The sequence below is a fragment of the Saccopteryx leptura genome, chromosome 1 (assembly GCF_036850995.1).
Source record: "Saccopteryx leptura isolate mSacLep1 chromosome 1, mSacLep1_pri_phased_curated, whole genome shotgun sequence".
Lineage (NCBI taxonomy): Eukaryota > Metazoa > Chordata > Mammalia > Chiroptera > Emballonuridae > Saccopteryx > Saccopteryx leptura.
This window is the reverse complement of record NC_089503.1, coordinates 387,223,619-387,247,602: the sequence shown is the minus strand read 5'-3', so window position 1 is coordinate 387,247,602 and position 23,984 is coordinate 387,223,619. Positions and strand designations below refer to the sequence as shown.

General features: G+C 57.5%; 4 protein-coding genes across 19 annotated transcripts; 2 read left to right on the top strand and 2 right to left on the bottom strand.

The window, feature by feature from the left end:
* Nucleotides 1-1,118: 1,118 nt before the first annotated feature.
* LOC136388494 (myristoylated alanine-rich C-kinase substrate-like) lies at nucleotides 1,119-1,968 on the bottom strand. Its single transcript, XM_066360319.1, has 2 exons — nucleotides 1,950-1,968; nucleotides 1,119-1,885 (listed from the first exon to the last, which is right to left on the bottom strand). Exons 1-2 carry the CDS (start codon nucleotides 1,966-1,968, stop codon nucleotides 1,119-1,121), a joined length of 786 nt encoding a protein of 261 aa, XP_066216416.1.
* Nucleotides 1,193-3,878, top strand: C1H6orf47 (chromosome 1 C6orf47 homolog). The gene has a single exon (XM_066359735.1). The coding sequence runs from the start codon at nucleotides 2,247-2,249 to the stop codon at nucleotides 3,138-3,140; it is 894 nt and encodes a 297-aa protein (XP_066215832.1). The 5' UTR covers nucleotides 1,193-2,246; the 3' UTR covers nucleotides 3,141-3,878.
* Nucleotides 3,879-3,999: 121 nt separating this feature from the next.
* APOM (apolipoprotein M) lies at nucleotides 4,000-6,407 on the bottom strand. The gene is made up of 6 exons (XM_066359739.1): nucleotides 6,198-6,407; nucleotides 5,654-5,808; nucleotides 5,328-5,401; nucleotides 5,136-5,234; nucleotides 4,539-4,637; nucleotides 4,000-4,151 (listed from the first exon to the last, which is right to left on the bottom strand). Exons 1-6 carry the CDS (start codon nucleotides 6,309-6,311, stop codon nucleotides 4,126-4,128), a joined length of 567 nt encoding a protein of 188 aa, XP_066215836.1. The 5' UTR covers nucleotides 6,312-6,407; the 3' UTR covers nucleotides 4,000-4,125.
* Nucleotides 6,408-8,710: 2,303 nt separating this feature from the next.
* BAG6 (BAG cochaperone 6) lies at nucleotides 8,711-22,856 on the top strand. 16 transcript variants are annotated; one of them, XM_066359711.1, is made up of 26 exons: nucleotides 8,711-8,965; nucleotides 9,566-9,686; nucleotides 11,823-11,940; nucleotides 12,066-12,262; nucleotides 12,498-12,551; nucleotides 12,719-12,793; nucleotides 13,791-14,029; nucleotides 15,617-15,746; nucleotides 16,780-16,977; nucleotides 17,078-17,327; nucleotides 17,702-17,779; nucleotides 17,890-17,997; nucleotides 18,119-18,231; nucleotides 18,313-18,403; nucleotides 18,594-18,907; nucleotides 19,632-19,923; nucleotides 20,043-20,212; nucleotides 20,392-20,445; nucleotides 20,572-20,674; nucleotides 20,770-20,894; nucleotides 21,060-21,206; nucleotides 21,303-21,362; nucleotides 21,459-21,602; nucleotides 21,680-21,787; nucleotides 22,251-22,397; nucleotides 22,679-22,856. In XM_066359711.1, exons 2-26 carry the CDS (start codon nucleotides 9,579-9,581, stop codon nucleotides 22,772-22,774), a joined length of 3,519 nt encoding a protein of 1,172 aa, XP_066215808.1. In that variant the 5' UTR covers nucleotides 8,711-8,965; nucleotides 9,566-9,578; the 3' UTR covers nucleotides 22,775-22,856. The 16 variants fall into 16 exon arrangements, with proteins under 16 accessions (XP_066215808.1, XP_066215809.1, XP_066215807.1 ...); XM_066359712.1 differs by lacking the exon at nucleotides 8,711-8,965 and adding an exon at nucleotides 8,970-9,100 and having other exon boundaries at nucleotides 18,316-18,403; XM_066359710.1 differs by lacking the exon at nucleotides 8,711-8,965 and adding an exon at nucleotides 8,970-9,100.
* Nucleotides 22,857-23,984: the final 1,128 nt, after the last annotated feature.

The following is a 23,984-nucleotide window of genomic DNA, read 5'->3' as shown; positions in this document are numbered from 1 at the left end:
TTTTAGTGTTTATTTTATTGATTTTAGAGGAAGGGAGAAGGCGAGAGAAAGAGAGAAACATCAATCTATTCCTGTATGTGTCCTGACCAGGGACTGAACTGGCAACTTCTGCACTTGGGAACAATGCTCTAACGAACCAAGCTATCCCGCCCGGGTGACATATTTAAAAATTGTATACTATTGCCTGACCAGGCGGTGGTGCAGTGGCTAGAGCATTGGACTGGGATGCAGAGGACCCAGGTTCGAGACCCCGAGGTCGCCAGCTTGAGCATGGGCTCATCTGATTTGAACAAAGCTCACCAGCTTGGACCCAAGGTAGCTGGCTTGAGCAAGGGGTTACTTGGTCTGCTGAAGGCCCGCGGTCAAGGCACATATAAGAAAGCAATCAATGAACAACTAAGGTCTCGCAATGAAAAACTGATGATTGATGCTTCTCATCTCTCTCCGTTCCTGTCCCTGTCTATCTCGCTCTGACTCTTTCTCTGTCCCTGAAAAAAAAAAAAAAAAAAAAAAAAAAAAAAAGCTCAATGTCAGTAATGATCAGAGAAATGCAAAGTAAAACCACAATGAGTAAAACCTCACTCCTTTCAGAATGGCTATTATAAAAAAAAAATTGTATACTATTTACTAAGAATAGGACTAAGACATTCCCAACCTTCACCTTGCTCCCAGCTGCAGGAGGAGACGCAACGTGGTCAAAATGCACAGTGACAGGGCAGGCAGGGCAGGCCCACGGGTGACAGGATTGAGTCTGGGGACCACATGCAAGTCCCCAGACCTGTTCCCCAGACCTGTAGGAAGAGACCGGTGTGGTGACAAGGCCTGAGATTGCCCAGCCTGTACTGTGAACCGACCTGGCATCACACCTCTGGCCTCCCACATGTAACCCTTGAAGCCAAGAGTCTTCCATGTCGCGACCTGAGAACAAGGCAAGAAGCACATCCTACGCGTGCACACTTATACTCCCCGTATTCCCCTCGCTCCCCCGTGGTGCTCGGACCAGGTGCCAGGCAGAGGGAGCGCCCGGGAAGGGAAGCACCGTCTGGAGGGAGGGGCAGGGACAGCCTCTCGAGCTCCCGGGCTCCTAGCTCTCTTTTCCGGTGAAACCCTTCACGAAGTCACGGGCACGGGGACGAGCGCTGGAGGGTGGGAGGGGGAACCCCAGGCAGCGAGCTGGAGGGGCAGGCGGGTTCCGGGCCGGGCGCGCGGGCGGTCTCGGGGCGTCTGGGTGACGGAAACCGAGCGCCGGGCTCATCCGCAGCCCGCACCTGGCGGCCGCAGAGGCCGGCGGGCAGTGCGCCTCCCACGCGGGGGCGGGCGCTCCGCAGGGTCCTCCCCGCGAGGCGCGGGCTCCGCCCCGGCTGGCCCTCCGGCCCCGGCGCAGCTGCTTCCGGGCTCCGCGGCTGCCGGGCGCTCCGTGAGGCCGTGGCCGCGACGCCGGGCTCGGGAGCGGCCGCACCCCCCCAGCGCCCGGACGCCTGGGTCCCCAAAGCAGCCCCGCGCTTTGCCTCGCGACCGGGATCTCCAAGGACGCGTCCAGCCTGGAGCTTTACGAGACCGCGTCTCCGCTGCGTGCGCGGGGCCCGTCCCGCCGCTGGGTAGGATTCCTGGTCCCCTGATTCAGGGGATGAACACGCCGACTGTCGTTCGCGGGACCCCTCCCGCCACCCTCCGGTAGGAGACCGCCTTCCTATTCCCGGGCTCCCGGGCGCACTTCGGGCAGCGGTGCGAACCCTGCGCCTCCGGAGCACCTTGGACCCGCAGAAGCCCTTCGGACCCGGGGCGACCTTTCCGCCTTCCTTCTTGGATGGAGCGCCGCCTCCCCTGTTTTTTGGGGCACCTTGAGGCGTGGCCCCGGTGAGTGAAACTTGCTGTGTGCTGCTGGCTGGGAAGGAAGCCCGGAAACACCGGGAGGACACGGTCGGGGTGACCCAGACCTTGTCACTCACATCCTGAGACTCTGGGCATCTCGCGCGTGGGGTGGCGCTGGTGGATAGGTTTGGAAGTGTCTCCCTTCTTTACCTTAAAACGGAAAAGGAAACCAGCCAGGCCCCCCACCCAGGCTGCATGGCCACCCAGGGAAGTGGGGGGCCACTTCTGATTCCGAGTTCGGCTCAGCACGCAGGTAGATCCCTGCTCTTCTGAGCCTGAACAGACTCTGGCTCCCGAGGAGACCCTCCGCCGCCAAACCTGAGCAGTGCCAGGAAGTGGCCCCAGAATTTGGGGTCTCGTTACACACTCCAGCCATGTTCCTGCGAAGGCTTGGTGGCTGGCTGCCGCGCCCTTGGGGCCGCCGGAAGCCCCGGCCTGACCTGCCTGCCGCAGAACCCAGACAGGTGGACAGCGCCTCGGAGAATTCAGGGAGCGACTGGGACAGTGCCCCAGAAACCGTGGGAGAGGTGGGACCTCCCAAGATAAAGGACTCAGGGGCCTGGAGTCGTCCCGGGGCCGCTCCAGAACCAAGCAGGGAGCCCCAGGTTGAGCAGCTGGGGAGCAGAAGAGTGGAGTCCTTCAAGGGGGACAAGACTGGCACCAGCTCTCAAGAGTCCGGGAGACTGGAGGTTGCAGGGGCCGTTCCCAAACTGGGATGGGATCCTGTGGACGCGCGTGGCCCGAGGTCAGGGGTGTCCCGGGAAGGGGGACTGAGCCCCCTGGGGCCTGAAGCGCCAGTGGAGGAGCCCCACCGGGGGCGGAAGCTGCTGGGCTGGCTGCGGGGGCGACCAGGTGAGGGAGCGGTGGCTCCCCCTCAGTCCCTCGGGGGCCCAGAGGAGAGTCTGCAAATCTCCACCAACTTGACCCTGCACTTGCTGGAGCTGCTGGCCTCGGCCCTTCTGGGGCTGTGTTCGCGGCCGCTGCGGGCCGTCCTGGACGCACTGGGCCTGAGTGGGCCGCTGGGCCTGTGGCTGCACGGGCTGCTGTCCTTTCTGGCTGCCCTGCACGGGCTCCACGCTGTGCTGAGCCTGCTGACCGCTCACCCCCTGCACTTTGCCTGCCTCTTCGGTCTCCTCCAGGCCCTGGTGCTGGCTGTCAGTCTCCGGAAACCCAATGGGTATGAGGAGGCCACTGCCCCGGAGGGTGAGACCTCAGGGAGGGAGGGTGAGGAGCAGAGGGCGGACCCAGACCCAGGAAAGGGGCTGTGACCTCGGAGTGGGGTGTGACCCCGCCCCTCCCCCCAGTGGCGTGGGAGCAAGGGTGCCGACAGTGTGGCCTTTCGGAGGGGAGCCCGGGGCATGACCCGGATTGTAAGCACAGGGACCTCAGGGATGGGGAAGAAGCCCGGGAGTATGAGGGCACAGGGCGCGCCCTCCACAGGATGGAACAGCTGTTCATCGTGTCGGGGGCTTATGGATGATGGGGGCATGACCCTTGAATTCACCAGCTGTTGTTATTACTTTTTGATTTTACGTTTCTCCCATCTTCAGATTTTTATTCCACCTTCACTTTTTAAAAGCCAAAAAAAAAGCGTGTGGTGGTGGGAAATAAAGGGTCCTCTCCACCTTTCAAGACTCCCCAGGGGCAGAAAGAACTCGGGCTGGCTGAGAGGGGAGTTGGGAGACCCAAGGGGTCCCCTGGCTCTTGGGACATCTGGGGAAGAGAGGAGCTGCTAGGTGAGTGGATTTGGAGTCTGCATGGGGCGCACAGGCGACAGGGAGCTTGCAGGGACGGGGTGGGTGTGCCTGGGAGCCCGAGGGGGTGGGGCTGGTGCAGGCCGCATTGGCAGGAGGGCTGGCTCTGGGGCTGGCGCCAGGCCCAGAAGGGCAGGGCGGGGAAGCCCTGGAGTCTGCAGTGTGGAGAGCCCCGTGCAGGGGTTAGGGATTGCTCACTCTGCAAGAAATCACTGTGTCACATCAAATCCTAAATATACCACTACAACGTGAGTTCCCACCACTCAGTGTCCTTCCTGACGCCGTCCAGTGAGGGCTGTAGGTGGCAGAAGGCTCCAGGGGAGTTCTGAAATGGGAGAGGGGTTGATGTCTGGAGACAAACCCCAATGCGAGGTGAGGATTGAAAAATCGTTTTTATTGCTTTTGAAAGGGAGTCTCTGGCATCTCTTCTCCCTCCTACCCCACCCCCAACAATTTTCGCCCCCACCGAATCCATCTGGGGCACAGACGAAGCCACAGGTCAGTTCCTGGACGGCTTGCAGGCCTCTGGTGGGAGGAGGGAGAGAAGAAGAGGATGGAAGGGAGGAGCTCCAGGGAGAGCGGCAAGGGTGCTGGTCATGGGTGGGGGTAACGCATTCCCTCCTGCCTCCTGGGTCGGAGACGGGAGCCCTGGGGCCTGCTTCCCTCCATGCTGACTCTGCCCCCTTTGCCCACTGCAGACTCAGGAACCTCCCCTGAGTAGCCCACAGCCCGTCCTGGCTCCCTCCGGTGCCGTCACCACCTGTGACACAAGGGGAGGTGTGAACACAGCCACTGTCCTGATGTCGACCTTTGGTCATGCCCTCTGGTGACATCACTTGAGACCCTTACATCCAGTACCCGCAGAAGACTTGGGGAGCCCTAGTTCTCTTCCAGGGGGCTTCACCCCCTTACCTTGTGTCCTGGGCGTCAGTAAGAAGGCCTTGGAGTCCAGGCAGGAGGTCAGGGCCAGGAATTCCTCCACACATTTCTCGGGAGGATGTGGCGAGCGATCTGGAAAGGCACAGCAGGGCCAGGCCCATCAAGATCTCTACTTAGCCTGACCAGGCGGTGGCACAGTGGATAGAGCGTCGGACTGGGATGCGGAGGATCCAGGTTCGAAACCCCGAGGTCGCCAGATTGAGCATGGACTCATCTGGTTTGAACAAGGCTCACCAGCTTGGACCCAAGGTCGCTGGCTTGAGCAGGGGGGCGCTTGCTCTGCAGTAGCCCCCTGGTCAAGGCACATATGAGAAAGCAATCAATGAACAACTAAGGTGCCTCAACGAAGAATTGATGCTTCTCATCTCTCTCCCTATCTGTCCCTCTCTTTGTCTCTGTCATACACACACACACACACACACACACACACACACGATCTCTACTTAGTAATGCCCCTGATAAGAATCTCCTGGAAGCACCCTTCTGGGATAAGGTCACAGGGTCCTGAGTGAGGGCCCCCCTGCCCCCCAGTGCTTCCTTCCGACCCGTCCTGCCTGCCTCCTCACTCACTGTACAGGAGGAAGCGCTGGTAGCCCTGGCCTGTCTCCTGCAGCATGACTCCACCTGGGCAGGAGCTGGAGAAGAGCTTGGTCTTCATGTCAGGGCGGCCTGTCAGCATGGGGTGAGGGGGGTGTGAGGACAGAGGTGTAAAACCAAGCCAGCCAGGGGACTTGGGGAGAGGGAGGGCTGGAGAGAACCCACCTTCAGTTCCGAGGTCTGTGCTCCCCTCGGTCAGGTGGTAGATCCATTCCCGGGGCACACAGGACCCTTTTTTCCTGCAGCGGGGAGTGGTGGCAAGGAGGAGAGACTGAGTGACACCCCAGTCACACAGTACCAACCTTGATTCTCTCCAGCTACCAAGAGGATGGTTAGGTCCATCCGTCTCGGAGGGGGGGGGATGAATAGAGCCGTTGAGCTCAATGGGCCAAGAGAGCAGATATGCCAAAGAGCCCAACTCTCTGTGGGCAGGTGCTCACACTGTGGGCAGAGACGGGGCCCGCTGGTGCCTCTGCGCCCTCACCACTCACGTGCGGATGGTAGCACGAAGCTGGAGCTGCATGGGGGCAGAGCCTGCAGCCATGTCGAAGACGATGTTGTCCACAGGGTCAAAAGTCGCCAACTCCTCCATGGTGGGAGCTGCCCCTGCAATAAAGTACCACTGGCCCAGGTAGGGCTCTGGGAACTAGAGAGACAACAAAGGGAGAAGAGGGTGGGTCCCACTGCAGGATCCATCCAACCGCTCTGTCAGGACAGAAAGACTCCGGGGTGGAGGTATTGGCCACCTTTTTCCGCCCGGGGCTTGGATTCATGACAGGGAGTCATTAAATGACTTTTTCTCTTTGCCTGTCCTCAATAACCGGTGTAACCCCCCAACTGCCGAGTTCTACGATGTCTCCACATTGATGGCCACAGTACTAATCTCTTTTAACTTGTCCTTCCATCATCACAATACTTACTACACCCTCTTCCTCCCTCCCTTCCTTTTCCCAGTGTGGCTTCTGGTCATTCTAGGCCGTCGGCTGAAGCCCCTCAGATCCCCCGCTGTAAACTCCCCCCCTCCTCAGTCCATACCTCTTTCCCGTCTACGCCCTCAGTTGTCAGTTGGCTGAGCTCCGGGCACTGGTAGATGGAGTTAAGGAGAAGGCCATAGAGGTAAAGCAGAGCTGCCCAAATTTGGTGGAACATCTTCAGGCAACAGGGAGCTAGTGCTCTTCGTGGTGTGGCTGGTGCCTTAGGTGTTCTCTTCCCGGCTGGCTGCTCAGTCCACTCTGCTTCCAGCCCCCTTGCCTTGACCCTTGACCCTTTCCCCTGCTAATGAGTAACTTCTGCCTTGTTTTCCAGATATGGATTACTTAGTGTTTAGCTGTCCCCCCCCCCCCCTTGTAGATGCAGCCACTCCACAATACACCATGGCATAAGCATCCAGGGTCTCTTGGGAATTATGAGGAGAGCTGAGCCCTCCTGTGGTCCAGATCTGAGCTGGAAATGTGCTGTGTTGTGCAGCATTGAAGAGAGGTGGATTGATTCATTCATTCATTCACTTAGCTGTTTGTCCGGAACTGGCTAAACCCTGGGAGCGTAAAAATGGATCAGATACATGTCCTTAAAGAAAATCTAAGGAAAACTAGCTATGTAAACAAATCATTGCAGAACAACCTGATAAGTGCTCTAGAATAGGTATGAACCAGGTGCTGAGGCATGGCTGATGGGTGGCTTGTTCTCTGACGTTTACAATGGGAGGAACAATATGTATACCATCCAGAAAAACTTGCTGACACAGTTCATCCACTCTACGTTTATTACCACAAGTGAGAGACTACATAATCTAGTTGACATTGGTGTCAGGCAGTGGGCTCAAACCCTAACTCTACAACTTATTAGACATTTTCTGCGCCCATTTTTATCTATAAAATGAGATCATCAATCTCATAGGATTAAGGGATAATGCATATAAAGTCCTTTGCAAAAGACCTATACATGGCAAGTCCAAAGTAAATGTTAGCCAAAATTAATGTTTGTAAAGCACTTATTTTATTACAGTTCCTGGTGGGTAATAGGGTGTTGTTTTTTTTCTTTTTCAAAAAGTGAGAGGTGGGGAGGCAGAGAGACAGACTGACACCCACAAGCCCCCTACAGGGTGATGCTCTCTGCCCATCTAGGCCCTCTATTTTAGTGCCTGAGGGAAGACATGGAGCCATTCCTCAGTTCCCGGGGCCAACTTGCTCTAACCAATTGAGCCACGGCTGTGGGAGGGGGAGAGGAAAAGAAAGAGAGAGAGGGGGGTGAAGAAGCAGATGCTCATTGTCCTTTGTGCCCTGACTGGGGCCAGGGCCGGGTTATGTTTTCAAATAACAGGAGCTGAGGGAAAAGAATCGTCAAGAGGCCGTCATTGGATAGTGCCAAGTGGGTGGAGCAGTTAATACAACGAAAGGTGGGGTTTCCTAAATCATAACTCGGACTGCAAAAAAGGCGAGGCTTACGATTTAGGGTTTATGAGGGTTCACTATGATGTTCTGTTTTGGGGTAATGTTTGATTTGTGATTAAAAACGTAAAAAAATATATACTGGGGCGGTAAAGCAGAAGTGCTTGACCCCGAGTCTGGCAGGCCTGGATCGGTCACCTCGCGAGGTGTGTACAGTGAGTGTGTTCTAGCTACTATGTTTATGTCGGGAGCGCGTTACCCACTCTATGAAGTGGGCGTAATAAGTCTCGGGTGTTGAAACGCTCTGAGTTTTAAATAGAGACGGGCTGGGCACCCGAGCGGCGACAGGTCCGGCCGGAGGAGCGGCAGCGCGGCGGGTCGCGGGCGGGGCGGCGGCAGGGACCCCTCGGCGGTCCCTTCTATTCCCCAGGGTCAGAGTCTGGTGTTTGGGTCCGATCCGACTTCATCCGCTCCCAATTCCCAAACTCGGAGGCGCCCCCTCTTTTTTTATTGTTTTGGACGAAAGTCCTGAAAGGTAGTAAATAAATCCTTAGCTTCTCAAAAAACATGGCGTGTCCCGTCGGCCGCTCACTGCCGGAGAGGAAGATGGCGCCCACGCCCCGCAGAACAGAACCCACCGGGCAGAACCCCCCAAATCAGGCCCAAGGACGGGACAAGCACGCAAGACGGCTCCTCGCGAACCAGCTCCAACCGCCGAAGCCTAAGCCAGTGTTGGTCAACCGCCCGCCGGACCTCGAAAGCGAACCGCGCCGATGTTGGCTGAACACTCTAGGGACTCTTATTTCTGGCGGAACAACGGTTGAAAGACATGGGCCGGGCCGAAGCAAAGGGACACTTCCGGAGGGTGCGGAGGGAGAGCGAGAGAGGAAGATGGACGTTTAGGTGGCCAGGACAGTGCCGCCTCCAAGTCTCTGCTGGCCAAGACTTGAACGAATGAAGCGCAATCCCCTGTCCCCAAGTTTCAAGACCCATACGCCTTTACAAAAACCTCTTGAGACAGTCACACTCACTGGTAGTTTTTTTTGTTTTTTGTTTTTATCAGGCATTTATAGAGACCACCTCAACCTTCTACTGCTCAAGCGCGCGCACGGCAGAAATGAACGGCGCTGGCGAGGGTGGGGCGGTGCCTAACTGTACGCATGCGTAATGTGACGCACGCAGACGCAGGTCGGTCCCCCGGGTGACGGCGGCGGCGGCTCCTCGGGGCGATCGGCTCTCTCCCATCTAAGCCGGCCCCGGCCCGTCTCGCCTTCAGGAACTCACTGTTTTGGGCCACGGACTTTCAGGTGCCCCACGAAAGTACAGCTTGGGGACCTGGGAGGAGCCGGAAGTCCCGCCTCGCGATCTCCAAATACTATCGGGGAAACGGAAGTGGCCGTCGGTGGCAAGTTGGAGGTGACCGGAAGTGACGGCACTGTGGGGAAGTCGGGGGTGGAGCCGAGTGGCGGTGGTTGTGTGTGTTTCGGGTGTGCTGGGTTCGACGCTCTCTGGAGCAAGGGGGGGACAGTCAGCTAGCCGCTCTGGCCCCCCGTGAGTGTCCGTCGTGTTGGGTTTGTCGTAACTTAGGCGGGCTCGGTGGGAGTGGCGTGGCGCGGCGCGCGTGCGCGAAACCACTTTCTCCTCAGTGTGGTGCGACCCCCCCCTACTCTTCGCGTTTCCCAGGGTTTCTGGGGCTCTCCTGTCGCGACCGGTGATGACCCTGGCCTTCCTCCCTTGCTTTCCTAGCCCGACTGGGCCTCTCGTGATTGGCATCGTGGGGCCCCTCCCACCTCCCGTCCTCCCGCTTCCTTTGCCAGCCATCTCTCCTCCTGCCCTTTGCGGTTCTTTCCCCGGGCCCCGAATCAGAAGGGGGGGAGGGGGCGGGTGTGAGTGCGTGTGCGTGTGCGTGTGTGGGAGAAACTCGAGGTATTGGGGCGGAGACTCGGACTCGGAGGCTGCTGGGTATATAAAATCGGCTCTGGGCGACAGCGCGCCTCTCCCTCCGTTCTTTCTTAGAGAACTGTAGGCCATGGAGCCCAGTGCTTGTACCAGTGCCACTTCGCAGGAGCCTGACAGCCTGGAGGTGCTGGTGAAGACCCTGGACTCTCAGACTCGGACCTTTATCGTGGGGGCCCAGGTGAGACCCCACAGTGCTTTTGTAAGGCACCCCATTACCTCTTCCTCTTGTAGGGCCCCTTAGCCCGAGAGGAGAACCTGATTTTCTGGTCCTCTCATCCACTTTTCTTTCATTGATTCCTTTGTTCATGTTCTAGGCAGAACATTTTCTGGTATTCCTTGTTGAGAGATAAAGTATGGTTTTTATCTAATGAAGGAGAGTTTGTTCTGCCTTCCTTCACCTCAGTAGAGCTCAAGGCAGAGGGAAATATGGAGGAAGGAGGAAATCTATGCCATCATTGTGAGTGAACCCCCATCTCAAAGCCTTAGACATGGCTCCTGCCTTTGGGAAGGGAAACAACACAGAGACCCCAAGTGCAAGTGTGTCTTAAGAGCAGAAAGTGGTCTATACTGTGTTTTTATTTATTTATTTATTTATTTTTTTAATTTTTTTTACAGAGACAGTGACTCAGAGAGAGGGATAGACAGGGACAGACGGACAGGAATGGAAAGAGATGAGAAGCATCAATCATTAGTTTTTCATTGCGCGTTGCAACACCTTAGTTGTTCATTGATTGCTCTCTCATGTGTGCCTTGACCGCAGGCCCCCAGCAGACCGAGTAACCCCCTGCTGGAGCCAGCGACCTTGGGCTCAAGCTGGTGGGCTTTCCCTCAAACCAGATGAGCCCGCACTCAAGCTGGCGACCTAGGGGTCTTGAACCCGGGTCCTCCGCATCCCAGTCCAACGCTCTATCCACTGCGCCACCACCTGGTCAGGCTATATACTGTGTTTTTAAAGGTGAGGGATCAGGCCTGACCTGTGGTGGTGCAGTGGATAAAGCGTCGACCTGGAAATGCTGAGGTCGCCGGTTCGAAACCCTGGGCTTGCCTGGTCAAGGCACATATGGGAGTTGATGCTTCCAGCTCCTCCCCCCCTTCTCTCTCTCTCTCTCTCTCTCTCTGTCTCTCCCTCTCCTCTCTAAAAATGAATAAATAAAAAATAAATAAATAAAAAGAAAATTGTAGCAGGAATTCTTTAAAAAATAAAAACAAATAAATAAAAAATGGCATTACTAATGCTAACATGGTGTTTCCTTTTAAAGGTGAGGGATCAGAGCCTATAGTGTAGGTCAGGGGTCCCCAAACTACGGCCCGCGGGCCACATGAGGCCCCCTGAATCCATTTATCCGGCCACCGTTGCACTTCCGGAAGGGGCACCCCTTTCATTGATGGTCAGTGAGAGGAGCATAGTTCCCATTGAAATACTGGTCAGTTTGTTCATTTAAATTTACTTGTTCTTTATTTTAAATATTGTATTTGCTCCCATTTTGTTTTTTTACTTTAAGATTTGTGCAGTGTGCATAGGGATTTGTTCATAGTTTTTTTTATAGTCCGGCCCTTCCAACGGTCTGAGGGACAGTGAACTGGCTCCCTGTGTAAAAAGTTTGGGGACCCCTGGTGTAGGTAGAGTCCTGTTAGACTATTTGAGTGGAGTTGTTAGTATCTGTGGTATAATTTGAATATTTTTGAGCCTACGGCATGGGCGTTCATGTCCATGTCATTACTGTTGTAATACTGGGAGACGGGATCATGAGGGTTTAGTCCATGGTTTTTAACATATGACATTACACGTATTTCAGAAAACCATATAGGCTTTTGTGATAGATGTGTGTAAACAGGCTGAATCTCCCCAGGAGTCAGTTGTCTAGTTAGGAAAAGTATTTTTCTTTTTTGCTCCCTTTTCTTGGTTGCGGCTTCCTTTCTGAACATGATTGTCTACCTCGTCCATCTTCCTTGTCATTGCTTTTATTTTTGAGACTCGAGTTGTATGTTTGTGTTTGGGGAGTGGTCAGTGGTGGCTTTAGACACGCGTTCTCTTAGGAGCCAGGCAGAGGAGTGAAGGGAATGTCAGTTGGCTTTTCTGCTTCTCAGCCATGTAATTTTCTCCTAGGTCTGGAGCTGAGCTTGCCTGTGTTTCCTGTCTGTGTTTGATAGGAGTTGTCACTGTTCGGGGCTTTGTGCAGTGACTACCTCACACATGTGTAGTGGTTTTGTGATGGGTGGTTTTTTGCCCTCACACCCACAAAGCCAGTTGTCCCTCTTCTGTCCTTCCTCTTTCCTCCATTCCCTGGTACCTGTTTGTGTCCCTTGTTTGCAGATGAACGTAAAGGAGTTTAAGGAGCACATTGCTGCCTCAGTCAGCATCCCCTCTGAGAAGCAACGGCTCATCTACCAGGGGCGAGTTCTGCAAGATGACAAGAAGCTCCAGGAATATAGTAAGGGGCTGGGCAGGCAGTTGGGAGTTTGAGGGAGTAGCTTTCTAGAGGGAGTAGCTGAGACCATGGGTTTACCTGATCATAATCATGCTTTGGTGTATACCTTTTTTTTCTTTTCTTTGCAGATGTTGGGGGAAAGGTTATCCACCTGGTAGAACGGGCTCCTCCTCAGACTCAGCTCCCTTCTGGGGCATCTTCTGGGCCAGGGTCCACTTCATCCACCCATGGTGGAGGGCCCACAGTTGGCACTCGGGGGCCTGGGGCCTCTGTTCATGACCGGAATGCCAACAGCTATGTCATGGTTGGAACCTTCAATCTTCCTGTAAGCCTGTGTTCCACATGGGGCAGTTTTTGTGGGGAAGGGAAGCTTTGTTTGTGGTAGCAGCGAGGGCTCATAAGACAGGTGTCTCAGTGTTCAGATTGGGTTTGGAGGGTCCTCTGGTCGACTAATGGCCTTAGTCTCGAGAAAAGGGGTGAGTCTTAAGAGAATGAGTTTGGAATATGGGGGCCTTAGTTCTTGGCTTCTCCCAGAGCAACTTCCCTTACCCTTTCCCCAGAGTGACGGCTCTGCTGTAGATGTTCACATCAACATGGAGCAGGCCCCGACGCAGGTACCACGGGGCCTGGGAGGGTCAGGGAAGGCGATCTGGGAGAAGGCGGCCATGAGGCCTTGAGGAGGACTTGGGCTTGGCTGAGGAGGTGCTGGGATCTGGGTCAGGAGGCTCTGAGCTTGTGGCTTTACTTCACGGCAGCCCTGATCTTCCCCCTCATCTTGCAGAGTGAACCCCGAGTACGTCTGGTGATGGCGCAGCACATGATTAGGGACATCCAGACCTTACTATCTCGGATGGAGGTAACTGTCTCTCCCTAGCCCGTGTGTCCGCCTTGGGGTGAGGGCATGACTGGCCACATTCATGGACGCTTCCTTCCTAATCTAGCCTCCTCTCTGTAGTCTTCGTTCTTTGGGCAGAAAAAGTATCCATGTGAGGCTATCTTGTCCCTCTCTGTCCTCTTGGTGGCTGGTATCGGTGAAGTTTGTTTCAGTCTTGTCAGATAACTCAACTCTTACGGCAGCTGTTTTCACTTAAAGAAGAATTTCGTGCTTTTAAATTTTTTTAAATTATGATACTTGGTGTTGGTATGTCCTGATTTCATTAGTTTGTGCTATGTCTGCAACCATGGCTTTTTTTCTGTTGTGGAGGTTAAGAAACCACAACCCCAGCCCTGGCCGGTTGGCTCAGTGGTAGAGCGTCGGCCTGGCGTGCAGGAGTCCCGGGTTCGATTCCCGGCCAGGGCACACAGAAGAAGCGCCCATCTGCTTCTCCACCTCTCCCCCTCACCTTCCTCTCTGTCTCTCTCTTCCCCTCCCGCAGCTGAGGCTCCATTGGAGCAAAGATGGCCCGGGCGCTGGGGATGGCTCCTTGGCCTCTGCCTCAGGCGCTAGAGTGGCTCTGGTCACAATAGAGCGACGCCCTGGAGGGGCAGAGCGCCGCCCCCTGGTGGGCAGAGCCTCGTCCCTGGTGGGCGTGCCGGTGGATCCCGGTCGGCGCATGCGGGAGTCTGTCTGACTGTCTCTCCCCGTTTCCAGCTTTGGAAAAATACAAAAAAAAAAAAAAAAGAAACCACAACCCCTACTTTTTGTTAGTAATTTATTTGCAAGAATTTCAGATATTTATTACACACCTAATTTGTGTGCATCTTGCCTCGGTGGCTAGGAAATCAACGCCGTGGAGGCGGAGCCTTGGCTTTAGAGCCTCGGTAGAGCCCCCAGTCCCTCTGTCTCTTCTGACCAGAGAGGTACTGCAGTGGCCTCGTCCCGCCTTGGTACCCTGACTCTCCCTCACTTTCAGTGTCGAGGGGGGCCCCACGCACAGCACGGTCAGCCGCCTTCACAGACACCGGTGGCGGCCCCAGAACCGGCGGCCCCAAGCTCTCAGCCGTCAGAGCCCGTGGAAGGCGAAGCGCCTGCGCGGGAGCCCATGGAGGCGGAAGGAGTGGAGGAGCGGCCCCCAGCCCGCAGCCCCGAGCGCAGCCCTCCCGGCCCAGCCGCAGCGGGCCCCGTGCCGCCCCCAGAGACCAATGTGCCCAAGTGAGAGATGGAGGGCGGCTGGGGAGGGGGGTGGGGACAGGACAGTCTGATGGGGAAGGAGGGCTTGCTTGGAGGTCTTCCGTGGAGTATGTGGCTGTCACGGAGGGCTCGGGAGTGGTGAAGGAGCGTAGGACTGGCAGCTGTGTTGCCTGCTCTCCCTGGGGCGGGGGAGCCAAGTGGTGCTTCCCGAGCGAGACTCTCCGGAGTTCAGAGGCCCCGTCTCTCTTCTCTTTTTCCCCCATTCTCCCCCCTTGCCCTTAAGGTAGGTGGGTTTTTTTGTCTGACCGAAGGTAGTACAGTGGGCAGAGTATCGACCTGGGACGCTGAAGTTTCTGGTTCTAACCCCGAGGTTGCTGGCTTGAACCCCCCAGTCAGGGCACATTCAGGCAGTTAGTGGACAACTAAAGTGAAGCAACTATGAGTTGATTCTTTTCACTTTCTGCCCCTCCCCATCCCTCTCCGTTTCTCTCTCAAGTCACTTAAAAAAAAGATAGGGTGGCCTGACCAGGTGGTGGCGCAGTAGATAGAGCATTGGCCTGGAACGCTGCAGTTTTGGTTCAAAGCCCCCAGGTCGCCTGCTTGAGTGCGGGCTCTCCAGCTTGAGCACAGAGTCACTGGCTTGAGTGTGGGATCATAGACATGAACCCAGGGTTGCTGGCTTGAGCCCAAAGCTCACTAGTTTGAGCCCAAGATCACTGGCTTGAGCAAGACGTCACTGGCTCAGTTGGAGCCCTTTGGTCAAGGCACATATGTATGAAAAAGCAATCTGAACAACTAAAGTACCACAACTACGATTTGATGCTTATTATCACTTTCCCTGTCTGTCTGTTCCTCCCTCCCTACTTTTCTCACTCCATCCCTCCCCCTTCTCTCCCTCCCTTTTTCTCTCTCTTGCTAAAGAAAAAAAAACAGTTTTGTTTTGTTTTGTTTGTTTTTTACAGAGACAGAGAGGGGCAGATAGGGACAGACCCAGAAAGGGAGAGAGATGAGAAGCATCAGTTCTTCGTTGCGGTCCTTAGTTGTTTATTGATTACTTTTTCATATATGCCTTAATTGGGCAGAGTGAGTGACTCCTTGCTCAAGCCAGCGACCTCGGGTTGTTGAATCTGGGTTCTCTGCATCCCAGTCTGACGCTCTATCCACTGTGCCACTGCCTGGTCAGGCTCTTTTGTTTTTTAATTGATTTTATAGAGGAAGGGAGAAAGGGAAACATTGATTTGTTGTTCTACTTATAAATTTATTGGTTAATTCTTGTATGTGCCCTGGCCGGGGATCGAACCTACAATCTTAGTATGTCTGGATGGTGTTTTAACCAACTGAACTACCTGGCCAGGGCCCCCCATCTGTATTATTAGAGTCAGTGTCTTGCCGTTGTAGGTGCAGGGTTGTGCGCTGGGAGGTTGGAAGTAATTTCTCTTCCTCTCCCAGACTTCCTGTGGGTGGGGGTAACAAACGGGCTCTGCTGTCCAGGACGGGGTTGGGCCGGGACTCTGGGAGGCCAGGGAGGATGGCCGAGGTGCTTCCTGTCAGCTGCGAGCTGAGAAGCCGAGGAGAGCGTGGCTCACTGCCTCCTGGGGTCGCCCACAGCCACCCCTCCCCTGCGGAGTACGTCGAGGTGCTCCAGGAGCTCCACCGGCTCGAGGGCCGCCTGCACCCCTTCCTGCAGCGCTACTACGACGTCCTGGGCGCTGCGGCCAGCACGGACTACAACAACAACGTGAGCCCGCCCGCCCTTCGCCCCAGGCTCCCCGCACGGGACACACTGACGCCCATCATCTTCTCCCCCCACCCTGATGGTGTCCGGCCTGATCGCTGCTGGGCCATTGACCAGAGTGTCAGCCTGGGATGCTGAGGTCCCAGGTTCAAAACATTGAGGTTCCCTGCTTGAGCGCAGGATTTTTAACGTGAGCCCAAGGTGGCTGGCTTAAGCAAGGGGTCACAGCTTGGTGTGCCCCCCATCAAGGCACACATGAGAAGTAATCAGTGAACAACTAAGATGATACAACTGTGAGTTGATGCTTCTCATCTCTCTCTTTCCTGTCTCTGTTCTCTTTCTCACACTCACACACTCTTGTTCTCTCGTGAAAAGAAGTGTAAGATGATTGTAAGATGAGAGAGACAGGAAGGGAGGTGAGGAGAGACGCTTCAGTGTGTAGTTGTGGCACCTTGGTTGGTTGACTGCTTCTCATGTGCCTTGATGGAGGGGGGCTCCAGCTGAGCCAGTGACCCTTGCTCTAGCCAGCAACCTTGGGGTCATGTCGATCCCATGCTCAAGCTGGTGACCCTGCACTCAAGCTGGATGAGCCCGTGCTTAATGTAGCCGGTGATCTGTGTTTTGCGCTTGGGAGCTCAGCATCCCAGGCCGTGCTCTGTCTGTTGCTGCCCCACCAGTCAGGCTCCAGATCTGCAGATGACGTCTTCCTCCCTTGTAGGAGAGGTGACACCCTGCAGTACCCACTGTCTCTGGCCCCTTCAGACCCTTGATTTACTTGGGAAGTTTGTGAAGTAAGGGAGGTTAGTAGGTGGCGACTTACAGATTCACTGTAGGGTTTGATTTAATAGGGTATTTTTTATGTTGACAGAATTTTGCAAAGGTTTGATCTGTGCTGGAGCTTCCAAAGCTCCACCCTAAAGATTGAGTGGCTGTGCCGTCCTGTGAAGGTGTTGCTTTGGGTAGCGAGGTGGATTGCAGCCTGATTGATACCTGCTGCCTTTTTGTGTCCCCCCTTCTGTCTGGCTGGGGGCTGCAGCAAGAGGGGCGTGAGGAGGACCAGCGCTTGATCAACCTGGTGGGGGAGAGCCTGCGGCTGCTGGGCAACACCTTCGTGGCGCTGTCGGACCTGCGCTGCAACCTGGCCTGCGCGCCCCCGCGGCACCTGCATGTGGTCCGGCCCATGTCTCACTACACCGCGCCCATGGTGCTGCAGCAGGCGGCCATCCCCATCCAGGTGGGCGGTCAGGAGAGGGAGCCTGGGAGTGTGCCGTGGCCGGTGCTCGGGTGAGGCTCTTCCACGGCCCCCTCTCCTGCTCACCGTCTGCCTTCTCCAGATCAACGTGGGCACCACCGTGACCATGACTGGGAACGGCGCTCGGCCCCCCCCGACTCCCAGTGCGGAGGCGGCTCCGCCTGGTCCTGCGCAGGCCTCGTCCCTGGCGCCCTCTTCTGCCACCGTTGAGTCCACTGAGGGGGCACCTCCCCCAGGGCCCGCGCCCCCTCCGACCACCAGCCACCCGAGGGTCATCCGGATCTCCCACCAGAGCGTGGAGCCGGTGGTCATGATGCACATGAACATTCAGGGTGCGGGCTCTCTAGAGAAGGGGGGGGAGGCGTGAAGGGATGGCGGGCGTGGGCTGCTGGGGGTGGTGCGGGCGTGTGTGTGTGCATGTGTGTATGTGTGCGTGCATGTCGGTGTGTATGTGTGTGTATGTGTGCGCGTGTGCATGTGTGTGCGCGTGTGCATGTGTGTGCGTGCACGTGCATGTGTGTGCGGGGGCAGAGGGACTGCTCGTCCCTGGGTGTCCGTTTACGGGGAAAGCACCTCTTCCCCGTGCAGTTGGAGGGAAAGGCTGGCGGGCGCGCTGAGGTTCGGGAGTGGGGAGGACAGCGGCCTGAGGAAGGCAGTCCGGCCTTGCCCACCTGGCTCAGGGCCGTGCTCTCTTCTCCCTGCCCAGACTCTGGCACACAGCCCGGTGGAGTTCCGAGTGCTCCTGCTGGCCCGCTGGGACCCTCTGGGCATGGCCAGACCCTGGGTAAGACCGAGGGGATCGCAGCAGGCTGAGCTCTGGGTAGAGAAGGGGTAGGGCCAACTGGGGGGCTTGCAGGGGTCCAGGTTCAAGGTTACATCAGACCCGCCCCCCAGGCTCCACCCTCATCCAGCTGCCCTCCCTGCCCCCTGAGTTCATGCACGCCGTCGCCCACCAGATCACTCATCAGGCCATGGTGGCAGCTGTTGCCTCCGCGGCCACAGGTAACGACCTGGAAAGGGAGGCCTGGGTGGGGGCCATGGTCCACGGTGGCGGGTGCTGTCGGCTGGCAGGCACGGACCCCGCCCTCAGCCCTTCCTGGTTTCTCCCCTGTGCCCCAAACAGGACAGCAGGTGCCAGGCTTCCCGGCAGCTCCCACCCGGGTGGTGATTGCTCGGCCCACCCCTCCACAGGCTCGGCCTTCCCATTCTGGGGGGCCCCCCATGTCGGGGACTCTGGTAAGGGTGAGAGAGTTTCAGGGGAGGCGTCTGGGGAGGGAGCCCTGTGCTGGGCAGGGCTGAAGGCCTCCGCTCTCTCAGCAGGGCGCTGCTGGTCTGGGGACCAATGCCTCTCTGGCCCAGATGGTGAGCGGCCTTGTGGGGCAGCTTCTTATGCAGCCTGTCCTTGTGGGTGAGTCCTCGTCCTTGCCCGCCGTGAACCTAAGAGATGTCCGTGGCTCCGAAGGCCAGCCCCTCCCCCTCGACCTGACGCTTCCCACTTCACGCCAGTCCCCTTGCCCTCCTGCCGGGAGGCTGGACTGGAGGTGCCGCGGTGTCTTGTTTCCCTTCAGATTCCAACCTGGCTCTTTTGGTTCCTACAGCTCAGGGGTCTCCAGGAATGGCTCCCCCTCCAGCTCCTGCCACTGCCTCGGCCAGTGCTGGTACCACCAACACAGCCACCACAGCCGGCCCTGCCCCCGGGGGGCCTACCCAGCCTCCACCCCCACAGCCTTCCACAGCAGACCTGCAGTTCTCTCAGCTCCTGGGGAGCCTGCTGGGGCCTGCAGGGCCCGCCGCGGGGACGGGAGTGGGAGCGGGAGCGGGAGCGGGAGCCCCTGGCGTGGCCCCTCCTACCATCACGGTGGCGATGCCGGGTGTCCCGGCCTTTCTCCAGGGCATGACCGACTTCCTGCAAGTGAGCACTGGCTCTTCCTGCCCAGCCTGGTTGCTGTTGTATCAGCAGTGGGCTGCAGCCCCTGGTGGCATGTCATGGGGAGGAGCCTTGGGGGTCCGTTGATTTCCCCCCATTTTGGAGATGAGGAAAATCGGGCTTAAGAACGTTCATGTTACTGCTTTCCGTCCTTACTGAGAGAGGCGGCCGCTTGGCCTCACTCTGTGGGAGCCTCTGTGTAGGTCCTGCTTGAGGGTCCAGAGCAGAGCACAGCGCTCCCCTACCAGGCCCTTTCTGGTTCGGACCCTCATGACTTCGTTTCATGTCTGTGTCCCTGTCCTTACTCTTTTTTTTTTGTATTTTTCTGAAGCTGGAATCGGGGAGAGACAGTCAGACTCCCGCATGCGCCCGACTGGGATCCACCCGGCACGCCCACCAGGGGGCAATGCTCTGCCCACCAAGGGGCGTCGCTCTGCCGTGACCAGAGCCACTCTAGCGCCTGGGGCAGAGGCCAAGGAGCCATCCCCAGCGCCTGGGCCATCTTTGCTCCAATGGAGCCTTGGCTGCGGGAGGGGAAGAGAGAGACAGAGAGGAAGGAGGGGGGGGGGTGGAGAAGCAGATGGGCGCTTCTCCTGTGTCCCTGGCCGGGAATCGAACCTGGGTCCCCCGCACGCCAGGCCGACGCTCTACCGCTGAGCCAACCGGCCAGGCTCACCTCATCTTTGTTCTTTGCTTCTCTGTTTGCCAGGCCACGCAGACCTCCCCTCCGCCCCCGCCCCCACCGCCCCCTCCGCCTCTGGCTCCGGAGCAGCAGGCCGCACCCCAGCCAGGCTCCCCTTCTGCTGGCGCAGGGAGTCCTGGAGGCCTGGGTCCTGAGAGCCTGTCCCCGGAGTTCTTCACGTCGGTGGTGCAGGGCGTGCTGAGCTCCCTTCTGGGCTCCCTGGGGGCGCGGGCTGGCAGCAGCGAGAGCATCGCTGCCTTCATACAGCGCCTCAGTGGCTCCAGCAACATCTTTGAGCCAGGCGCTGACGGGGCTCTGGGTGAGCAAGGCTGCCTCTGCCTTCTCTGGGGAGGGGCGGCCTGTGTTCAGGGATGTGGCCGAGGTGGGGGCGGGGCCTGATGGACGGGGCGCTCACTGCCAGCTCGGCTCTGTCCGCAGGGTTCTTCGGGGCCCTGCTCTCGCTGCTGTGCCAGAACTTCTCCATGGTGGACGTGGTGATGCTGCTCCACGGGCACTTCCAGCCCCTGCAGCGGCTGCAGCCCCAGCTGCGGGCCTTCTTCCACCAGCACTACCTGGGCGGCCAGGAGCCCACACCGGGGAATATTCGGGTCAGTGCGGACCTGGGCCCGGCTCTCTTCCCCCTCATTCCTGACTGCGTGTATTTGTCCCTTGAGCCTGTGACTCCGCAGCCCGGGAAGCCCTGGCCGCGTGGGGGGGGGGCAGGGAAGTGTGGGGGCCGGCCTTGAGTCTGAACCAGCGCTAATACCCCCCGCCCCCGCCTTTGTAGATGGCAACCCACACATTGATAACCGGGCTGGAAGAGTACGTCCGGGAGAGCTTTGTGAGTAACCCGTCTTCTTCCTTCCTCCCCCGGGGCTGGTAGGATACCTTACGTCCTTCTTGCCACGTCCTTGACTCCCAGGGTCCTGGGGTTGATTGTCAGGTCTTAGTGTGTTTTGTGTCTCAGTCTTTGGTGCAGGTTCAGCCAGGTGTGGACATCATCCGAACAAACCTAGAGTTTCTCCAGGAGCAGTTCAACAGCATTGCTGCCCATGTTCTGCACTGCACAGGTCGGGGCACGGGGTCAGGGTCGCAGGGCCAGGAGAGCGTGTCGCCAGTGCAGGGCTGTGTGGTGCCAGCGCCCCCTCTCACATCTCGCCCGCAGACAGTGGATTCGGAGCCCGTTTGCTGGAGTTGTGTAACCAGGGCCTGTTTGAATGCCTGGCCCTGAACCTGCATTGCTTAGGGGGACAGCAGATGGAGCTGGCGGCTGTCATCAACGGCAGAATTGTAAGCACCACCCAGCTGCAGGCCCAGCCTTTTGTTTCCTCAGGTTTCCCTTCTCTGGTATCTTGCAGTTTTCGTTTTTCTTCTCCCAACTCCCATCCTTTACCCTTCGATAGCTTTCAAAGGCTGGGCAAGGGTTTTGTGGGTGAGTCTGGTTTCTGCTCCCAGCGCCGCATGTCTCGTGGGGTGAACCCGTCCTTGGTGAGCTGGCTGACCACCATGATGGGACTGAGGCTGCAGGTGGTGCTGGAGCACATGCCCGTCGGCCCGGACGCCATCCTCAGATACGTCCGCAGGGTTGGCGATCCGCCGCAGGTAAAGGCCCTGCTGACGGACGGGCTGTGGGACAGGACTGGAAGGGACGGGAGATCTGAGAGGGCCTTCTGTCTTCTCCTCCCTGTCCAATCTCAGCCGCTTTCTGAGGAGCCGATGGAAGTTCAGGGATCAGAGAGAAACTCCCCTGAGCCTCAGGTACTAGGGCGAGGGTGAGGGGCCGGATCACCTCGGAGAGGGGCCTGGGCTGGAGGGCCGGGGACTGAGAAGGCTGAAGCCCCCTGCTGGCCCCAGCGGGAGAATGCTTCCCCAGCCCCCGGAACAACAGCAGAAGAGGCCATGTCCCGAGCTCCACCTCCCGCCCCCGAGGGGGGCTCCCGAGAGGAGCAGGATGGAGCTCCAGCCGAGACAGAGCCTTGGGCAGCTGCGGTGCCCCCAGTAAGTGTCCAGTGACCGGTGGGCCAAGGCAGCGGAAAGTCGTGGCGATGGCTTTCTAATTGTCTCTCCTTCCCCAGGAGTGGGTGCCTATCATCCAGCAGGACATTCAGAGCCAGCGCAAGGTGAAGCCGCAGCCCCCCCTGAGCGACGCCTACCTCAGTGGTATGCCCGCCAAGAGACGCAAGGTTGGTGCGCCTCTCCCCGAGCACCCTCAGCCAGCTTCCCCGTCGTGCTTGCAGGCGAACAAGGAGCTGGAAGGGGCTTTTCCCAGGGAGTCCCCTCGTTTCATTGACGAGCAAATGTCTCTGGGACCAGACTTGTTCGGGGTTCCCCGTCAGGCTGTCGGCCAGCAGTCCCCTTGTCCCTCTGCTGCCCACCCCTCACGTGGCCAGAGCCCAGTGTCCTTCCAGTGGCCGCTGCCTGCGGACTAGCTAGCGCCGAGTGCTCCCCTGGAAGAGCAGGTCCGGCACACTCAGAGGCTGGTTTTGGCCAGTGCCAAACAAAACTCGAAAGGCATTCTGCTATTAGAGCCGCATGGGCTACTTCCTTCTCCGGTAGCGCGAGGCTGGCTGACCGGGGAAGGGTGAGCTTGGTGGTGGCGCTGGATCTGACGCCGATCCTCTTTTCCCTCCCAACCCCATCCCCCAGACGATGCAGGGTGAGGGCCCCCAGCTGCTGCTCTCAGAGGCCGTGAGCCGGGCAGCTAAGGCGGCCGGAGCTCGGCCCCTGACGAGCCCCGAGAGCCTGAGCCGGGACCTGGAGGCACCAGAGGTTCAGGAGAGCTACAGGCAGCAGGTGCCACCTGGACGCAGGATAGGGATGGTCTAGTGGGCGGGGCTGGGCTAGGGCCCCTCCCCCAGGTCCCTTCAGAGATGAACTGGGCAGTCTGGGGCTGCTGCCTGACCATCTTTAAGGTGTTTCTCTAGCGGCATCTGGGAAGGCTCACTGATACCTTCTTGGCCTGCTGACAGACGTGGCTGGGGGGGTGTCCGCTCCTGCGGGGTAGCCTTGCGTGCTTGCGGGGGACCTGCGCGCCGGGGCAGCGCCCCTCCAACCAGCCTGCTCTCTCTCTCTAGCTCCGGGCTGACATACAGAAGCGACTGCAGGAAGACCCCAACTACAGCCCCCAGCGCTTCCCGAACGCCCGCCGGGCCTTTGCTGAGGACCCCTAGCTCTCTGCACCCCCTATCAGGGGACCACTTTCCCCCTCTTCCTTCACAGTATTTAAGAAGTAAAAGTCAGATTTTCCTGGCTCTTTTGTCTCTAAATTGTCTTTATTAAGTAGTCTAAGCTCCTTAGTCTCTGAATTTGCCTTTAAAAATTGGAATACCCCCCCCACCCCCCCAACCAGGCAGTGGGTAGAGCATTGGCCTGGAACGCTGAGAACCCAGGTTTGAAACCCTGAGGTTGTTGACTTGAGTGCAGGCTCACCGGCTTGAGCGTGGGGTCATAGATGTGACCCCATAGTCGCTGGCTTGAGCAAGGGGTCACTGACTTGACTGGCGTGTCTTCTCTTCCCCCACCAAGGCACATATGAGAAAGCAATTCATGAGCAACTGAAGTGCCACAACTACTGATTCTCATGACTCGCCCTTTCTCACTAATCAAATCACTGGAACGACTCCTAGGAACCCAGCTGTCCCTGACAGCGCCGACCGTCCCTGCGAGCTGACACGCACTGCATCCCATTGGTCACGTGGCACAACACTGGACTGCACAAGCCTCTTCAACACTTGTCCATTTTCAATTTTTCATCCAAAAGTATTTTTTAAGACCTGAATTCTGGGCTGACCTGTGGTGGCAGTGGTTAAAGCATCAACCTGCAATGCCAAGGTCACTAGTTTGAAACCCTGGGCTTGCCTGGTCAAGGCACATTCAGCAGTTGATGCTCCCTGCTCCTCCCCCTCTACCCCCGCACCTCATGAATAAAATTAAGTTTGGTCAGAGCACACAGAAGTGCCCATCTGCTTCTCCCCCCTCTCCTCTCTCTCTCTTCCTTTCTCACAGCCAAGGCTCCATTGGAGCAAAGTTGGCCCGGGCCTGAGGATGGTTCCATGGCCTCTGCCTCAGGCACTAGAATGGCCTCAGTTGCAAACCAGCAACAACCCAGATGGGCAGAGCATCACCCCCTGGTGGGCATACCGGGTGGATCCCGGTAAGGTGCATGCGGGAGTCTGCCTCCCTGCATCTAATTTCGGAATACAAAAATGATAAAAATACAAAACCCTGAGTTCTGAGATGGAAGAAACCTATTCCACATACATACTAGGACAGGGCTTCCAAACTGTCCAGTAGAAAAAGCCATTGAGCCTGACCAGGCGGTGGCACAGTGGATAGACCGTCGGACTGGGATGCGTAAGACCCAGGTTTGAGACCCCGAGG